The 7047-nt window shown below is 58.0% G+C and overlaps 3 protein-coding genes across 3 annotated transcripts, besides 1 other annotated feature; all 3 read right to left on the bottom strand.

Moving 5' to 3' along the window:
- Positions 1 to 527: 527 nt before the first annotated feature.
- Positions 528 to 2777, bottom strand: LPMP_344940 (pseudouridine synthase, putative; the record flags this gene model as incomplete). The annotated part of the gene is made up of 1 exon (XM_010704611.1): positions 528 to 2777. One exon carries the CDS (start codon positions 2775 to 2777, stop codon positions 528 to 530), a length of 2250 nt encoding a protein of 749 aa, XP_010702913.1.
- Positions 2778 to 3719: 942 nt separating this feature from the next.
- On the bottom strand, positions 3720 to 3950 carry LPMP_344930 (60S ribosomal protein L37; the record flags this gene model as incomplete). The annotated part of the gene is made up of 1 exon (XM_010704610.1): positions 3720 to 3950. The coding sequence occupies one exon, from the start codon at positions 3948 to 3950 to the stop codon at positions 3720 to 3722; it is 231 nt and encodes a 76-aa protein (XP_010702912.1).
- Positions 3951 to 4690: 740 nt separating this feature from the next.
- Positions 4691 to 6436, bottom strand: LPMP_344920 (hypothetical protein; the record flags this gene model as incomplete). Its single annotated transcript, XM_010704609.1, has 1 exon — positions 4691 to 6436. The coding sequence occupies one exon, from the start codon at positions 6434 to 6436 to the stop codon at positions 4691 to 4693; it is 1746 nt and encodes a 581-aa protein (XP_010702911.1).
- Positions 6437 to 6879: 443 nt separating this feature from the next.
- Positions 6880 to 7034: a repeat region.
- Positions 7035 to 7047: the final 13 nt, after the last annotated feature.

Raw genomic sequence — 7047 nt, 5'->3', positions numbered from 1 at the left:
AAGCAAAAATGAATGAGGCAACGCGGTGGATTTCTTTCCTTTTGGGGGGGGGGGGTCTGCTGCTGCTGCAGAGATGGAGCGGCAGCGAACGCGACGCTTCTGCACGCGAACACACAAGAAGCAAAGGTGCGACCAAATAGCGGTGTCGAGAAGAGAACTAGGAAGAGAAACAGAGAGAGAGCGAGAGTGTGTGTGTGTAGTAGCTAACACATATGAGAGGACGAAGCGAGCGCCGAAAGGTGGAAAGTCTGACCGACAGTGACGCAGCACCAGCGACAAGGCGTCGGGAAACAAAAAGACGAGAAGACAAGAGAGTATGGGCACCAGGAGGGGCGTCATGCTCAAGTGCGCGCCTACCTGACAACCCCCGTCCCCCTCTTTCCTGTGTCTCTGCTTTCGCACTTCAGTGCGTCAGTCAGCATTGCCTGCCTGTTTACAAGTCGTACTGTGAAGACGAAGACACACTGTCGTGTGAGACTGACATGCTGGGCTGCCACAAATACCTTCTTGGTTACCCTCCCTTCCTTTCACGCTGCCTCCCCCCCCACGCTAATATGTGCATCTGTGCCGTGCAGCAGCTCGAGGCAGCATCGAAAATCCTCGGGAAGAGGTGCCGTGGCAATGATGGGGTCTCCTGTGATGGGATGGATGAAGGAGAGGCTATGCGCGTGCAGAGCGGTCCGACTCATGATCGACTGACAGCACACCGCGCCACCATGATCCATGTCGGCAAGGATAGGAAAGCCACGACTTGCCAGGTGGCGGCGGATCTGGTGCTTCTTGCCTTGCTGGATGCGACACTCCACCCACACAACCCTGTGCTTTGGAAAAAAACGAATCACGCGGTATCGAGTTTTGATCTTTGGGTCCGCAGCGTCGATGATATCACCATGCAGTCGAACATTGCGTAGCGACGGCTCCAGCACAACACACAGAGCGTGGTATATTTTGGTGTGGTGGGAGAAGGCTGCGCTCGTACCGATTTGGTGACGCAGTGAGTCCGCTGCCACGTTAGACTTGGCGATGAGCAGACACCCACTCGTCTCCACGTCGAGACGGTGCACCTGCCCTTGACGAAAGACACCCCTGGCAAGTGCGCCGGCGCGGTCTGTGGCGAGTAGCACGGAAATGAGGTCAGTCGTTTGGGTCCCGAGCTGCGTGCAACTCAGTCCATGGCGCGATGTTGCCAGTCCGGCAGGTTTGTCAATAACAAGAACATCGTCATCCTCGTAAAGAACTGGTATGGTCGGCAACTTCATCTCACCCGCTGCGGCTGCTGCGACGCACTCGTGGACGCGCGGCAGTTGTACCTCTACCTTGACCTCACCCATCGGTGCCGTCGAGGCCTGCACGCACGTGTCGGCAAGGTGGTCGAGAAGGGTACGCCAGTAGGAACACTTCGGTGCAAGATCGTGTAGTGCACGCAGCAGTGGAACACCATCTGGCACACGTCTCAAGGTGAAGCGAATGACGGAGGGGCGCTCAGAGATGACGGTGCCGTGGCACTCGCCACATTCCTCTAAGTACGCGGCGAAAGAGTCATCTAATGGAGAGATGTCGCCACGTGCAAGGGCGCTGGCATAGGTGTGCAACAGGCGGTTGTCCACCAAGTTCCGCTTCGCATCTTTCAGGGCAAGATGATAGGCTGCGCTTCCGTAGGTGTCGTCCGTCGCACTCAGCCCCTGAGCAGATGACTCGAGCGCAAACTTTAGCCATGGGCGCTCAAGATCCGTCAGCGTCCACACACTCAATGAGTCCATAGCAACACGTCGCGGCTGCAGACGTCGCTGGCGTACCTGTTCGAGCACAGCCGCGGCACGGTTCACGGGCCGCATGTCGAAACAGAAAAACTGGTTCGCCCAGGCTTGTATCGAGGCAGGCTCCATTGGGAAAACGACACCCGGGTCGATCGAGAAGTGGGTAGCTTCGCTTAATAAGTCGTCCATTCCATGGGCGGGGCGTTGCGACACCCTGCTAGGAACCGACATCGCCAGCCGACTTTCCTTGGACCGTGCTTTGTCGATCTCGCGGCGCAGACGCAAGGCTAGTTGGGTCGCACACGAGTCTGACGCCAACGAAGCCGATTCATCTTTGCCCGCGAAGGACTCCAGAAAGGCGTGTACGGCGGCCGGAGTGTTCAGTTGAACCAGCTCCGCCAGAGCCGCACTGGCAGCTGCAGAGAGACTTGGGAGAGAGGGGTTGATGGCAAGCGCGATGGCAGCGGTTGGGTCAGTCATAGCCAGCGACTCTACCATTCCGCTGTATTCTGCCGCCTCCACGGCGCCCAAGTCCTTTGGCGACTTCTTTAGCCACCCTTGCAAGGCGGCCTCGACGGCGGCAGGGTCAGAGGACAAGAAGCGGCCGCGCATCTTGGCAATAAAGCGGCTGTGCCGCCTCTGCACCTCGGTGCAGGTGACGTGCACTTCATCCTTTACATATAACTGAGGTATGGCAGCCTCCGCGTCAAGTGCCCAACTCGACGACCCCGCGTTGCTTTCGGTTGAGGGTGTTGCGCCGGTAGAAGTCACTTGCGGGGGTGCATTGAGTTGCTGTGCTACACGCTCGAGTGCTCCAAGAGCCTCTGCGGGCGTCATCCCCTTCAACATCTTCAACAACGTGCCAGGGTGAAGCAGCGTCACGGTCCGGCGCTCGCCATGCACGTCCACCAGCTCCACACGACACAGGCATGCTTGGGGAAATGGTGTAGTTTGTTGAGTCTCGAGTGCACGCAGGACATTGCGTCCCGCATGTCGCACCAGGCCGCGGATGTGGTGCATAGTAAAAGAAGACCCGCTGCTGAGTGCCCAAAACCCACGTATATGATCGACGACCCCCGCTGAGGGGGGGAGGGCAGCGTACCTGTCGGCGCGTGTTACGTGGTAAGCCGATGCGCCGAATGCGTTTTGACGAGTAGTTCCCGGCGCCGAGGTGGTTTCGCTCCCCAGAGAGCTAGAGTGGTGAGACAAACAACGGAGGCGTTTTAGAATGTGCTGGAGAGGATCGTCACGTGACACGCGTGGATGAGCCCTGCAGTATACAGCCACACGCGTGTGTACACCCATGTAGAGAGGAAGCGTTGAGCAGGGTAGACAGAAGAAGAACATGAGGGAAGTGAGAGTCGTAGAGGAGAAGAGAGACAAGAAAGGACTTGCAAGGACGCATGTACAGGATGCACGGCATCTTGGCACCGCGATCCCCGCTTTGCACAGTGAAAGAACATGGGTACGACAGAGAGAGAGAACAAAGGAGGTGCAGGACACGGATAGACGCACCAGTTGATGCCGTTGGCACCGCATCACTAAGGGGATCGGCAGTCTTCGCCACTTGCTCCCACTCGTGAGCTTCGCGTGAGTGTGGAGAAAAATGAACTACCTTTGCACCTTGTGAAGCTCGGCGGAGTATCTCGTGTGTGCTATAGAGGGTGTACTTTAGCGACTCTGCGCACAAAGGCGCGCCGAGTCCTCACAGAGGCCGCCTCGTCCGCCAGATCGTCCGGTATTAAGCGACGCGTACTGTCATTTCATTTTGGCGGGGGGGGGGCGTGGGGAAGAGGGCCCGTAATGAGCAAAAATAAAAAATAAAAGAACGAGAGGAGCGCACCGTTCCCCTCACCCTCCCACTGCATGGCTCAACGCGTGTCGTTTTGCTCTTCGTCACAACAGAAGGTTCGCGCGAGTACTCCACAAAAAATAACCGCCTTCATCAGCGCCCGCCTTCGCTTACGCTCTGGGGGTCTTGAAGTGGTTGGCAATGCGGCGGTTCACCACCTTCAGGTAGCGGCAGCGTCCAGTACCGGTGCGGCGGCGCTTGATGGCCTTCACAGACCAGTTGTAGCGACGGCGGCTGGCACGCGGGTAGGCGCAGGCGGCGCAGCGCTCCCACTGGACGTGGTAGGCGTTGCGGCCACAGCGGCGACACAAGATGTGCGTGCGCCCATGGCGCTGACCCATGGAGGTGGTACCCTTCGTCATCTTTGCCTTGTACAGAGGAGGTGGGGAAAAGAAGGCCTACGGGTAATGTGCAGCGTGTCGTTTGATTGTGGGAAAGATAAGGGCGACGTAATGGTGAATGTGCCGCATATGAGGGGTGTGAAGAGGAGAACTCATAACAGGGCAGAGAGAAGATAGAGTCCAAGGCAACATGAAAGGATACCAACGCGCCATGTAAATAAGGCCTTCCAGAGGTGACCTTAGAGCTGAGAAAGGCAGAAAAGAGCGCAGAGAGCAGGAGTGCTTCACCTTGCAGCGGCAGGGAACTCCGCCCATCGTGAAGAGCAGCACACACCTGCACACTTTGTTGAGTGCCACGATAATGTAGGGCCAATTCAAAACGCTCCCGCTCTTCCCCAACCAACAACGAGCCATACATGTGGTGGCTCATGAGGCATGTGCTTCAGTTGTTTCACCGTTAAAATGGTTTAGTGCTACGCGCAGGAAGGCGATGCGATGTGCACCAAAAAACGCACCTGGTACCACCCTCGGCACACCTCGTAGGTGGCCACCGCGGTCCTCTGGGTGTCTATTTCAGACACCCAGGCTCTGGAGCCCCCTCTCCCCCACGGTGATGACGAGTCCCCGCGAAAACGTGTCATTCGCACCGTACACAACGAGCTGCAATAAACAGTGACGAAGTGAGTTCTGACACTTCAACACGAGCACCACCGAAGATGACACGGTCATACGTATCGTGCCTAAGAGTTTCGCCACGTGCAGATCCAATCCGTGCACTCGTCATCTCCGTCCTTACCCAAATCAATGCTGGCGTTCGTCGAGATGGTTTGATTTGTGGCCTGATGAATGACATCAATGTCCGAGATGTACGGAACGTGCCAGTGGTACTGTGAGGCAGCTCCGCACGCTTGCACCCACACCGAGTACGCCCGAGGCAGATAAATGCGCAACGAGGTAGCCCGCGCGGTTCTGTTGTAGAACGCCTTGTACGTGATACGGTGTCGCTGCCGCCACCTCAGAAAGAAGCGCGGCTGCAGCACTCTGAAATAGTGGTCGCGCATCTGGTCGTTAGAAATGATGCAGGAATCTTGCCGCGTCAGCACCGCGTAGAGCCAGCAATAGTCGTCGTTGAGAAACGGGGGGCTCGGGAGCAACGCACTCATATCCCGCCACCTCTGCGCATAAGTGGCATTCTCCGGAGTGGGTTGAGCCAGGTGGCGGTTGTGCAGAACAATCACCGTCTTTTTCCCGTTCCGCTCCGCAGCTATGCGCATGTCCTCAATGAGGGAGAACTTTGGGGCCACGTCGACTGGGAAGGGCACGTTAAACCGTTCTGACGACGGGACCGAGGACGGGTCGACACCGCGGGAGCGCAGCAACGAGTCCTTAGCCTCGGCATACCAGCTGCTTAGCCCGTAGTAGCCTACGTTGGCGCCGTCGATCACGGTGTCGTACGACATTGTCTCCGCCGCCGCCTTGAACTCCTCGAACTCCCTCCACCGCTGACCTATAATGTCCTCCGACACTTCCGTGTCTGGCTCGTAGCGGCTGAAGCCCTGCAGCCGCGGTTTGACAAGCTTCTCGACAAGGTCATGCACCAGCGCTGCCCGGTCTTCGGGAGAGAGGTCGAAACTCTGAAGCTGTGCGCCGCAGTGAGAGCAGACGCCTTCGTCGCTGACCGGAGACACAGTACCACCAAGCAGCTCACGAACGAGCTGCGCATTTGCGGCCCCCAGAACAGGGTGGTTCCGTGACATCTCATCCAGGACGAGGTTCGTACGCTCGGCTGCCTCGGCGGCAGTTACGGCGGCCTTCTCGCGGGCGGCAGCAATAGTGCAAAGCACTTCCTTGTAGTCGTTGTCCCACATCTCTAGTCCCTTTGTGCGGGCCATGTCGAAGAACTCAAAGCACAGCGATACATCAGCGGCGTTGTGGCAATACACAAATAGGGGATTAAAAACGCGGCGCTTGAAGGCGCTCTCCGGAAGAGCATCCAAGATGCGGCGGAAGAGCGCAACATCGACAACTGACGACTGGACTGCGAGCCGGAGCGCCACAGCGGCCACACGCTCGTCGAACGCGCCGAGGAAAGCCTCCGGCAGCTTTGCACGGTTCCACAGAAGACTTTCCACGGCGCGGATCCCGGACTCAACTAAGTCTGGTGTGCACCACATGTAAAGCACCTTGGACATGATGCTGCTGCGTGGCAGCTCCTGATGCTTTGTAGCCATCTCTGCAAGGAAGCTCAAGGCTACTTCTGCCCTGCTCGGGTCCTGCTTTGCCGCTGCGCCTAGAGCGTCGAAGGCGTGGTTGAGAAAGTCTCGCTGGTGCCGGCGGTGCTTTGGACGCACTTGTGCATTGTTCTCCACAATTAACAACTTTACCTCCGGAATGCTGCTCAGGTCCGCAGAGAGGTCAGGGGGCGCATCAGGACGCGGTCGCTTCGCTGGGCGTGCGCCGTCGTCCCTGTACGGCGATCGACTCATGTTTAGCGTCCCTGAAGGCCCCGGCGAAGAAACGCAAACAGTGACAGCAAGCAGCTAACAATCTTGGGTTGTGCAGCCCCCTTACCATTACTTTGTGAACCCACACGGGAAAAAAGAGGGGTGGGGGGTTCACTGAGGAAAAGGGGAGGGCGACAAAGCGATGGGTGCTCCTCTCACACAGATGAGGTGTGTAGGGCTTTCCGGTAATTTACGGCCCTGTGGGATTCAGTGCTCACAATGGTGTGCGCATCAGCCACTGAATCAAATCATGGCACAGTGCCGATTCTGGCGCCGCGCAGGATGATGAAGAATGAGGAGAGCGTAAAAACGAAAAGAACGAGAATAGATGGAGAAGTGTAGAACAAAAAAAGCAGGCGTGGTGTCGATGATTTCTCTTCGTACCGCCGTAGGACCGGCGCTGAGCTCCACTCCTCCCTCCCTCGGGCCTGCCACAGGGCCAATCGCGTGGTGCAAAGCAGCGGTGGGCACGCGGTGCAGCAAGGCGCCGCCCCAGCGACCTGAGCACCGCCTCCGCCTCCCACTCGGCCCACCCACCCCCTACCGCCCCACTCCACAGGGGTCCGCCTCACGCCCCCCCAGACCAGCAGACA

Source organism: Leishmania panamensis (assembly GCF_000755165.1).
Source record: "Leishmania panamensis strain MHOM/PA/94/PSC-1 chromosome 34 sequence".
Lineage (NCBI taxonomy): Eukaryota > Euglenozoa > Kinetoplastea > Trypanosomatida > Trypanosomatidae > Leishmania > Leishmania panamensis.
The sequence above is the reverse complement of the archived record's forward strand: the minus strand, read 5'-3'. Positions and strand labels throughout refer to the sequence as shown.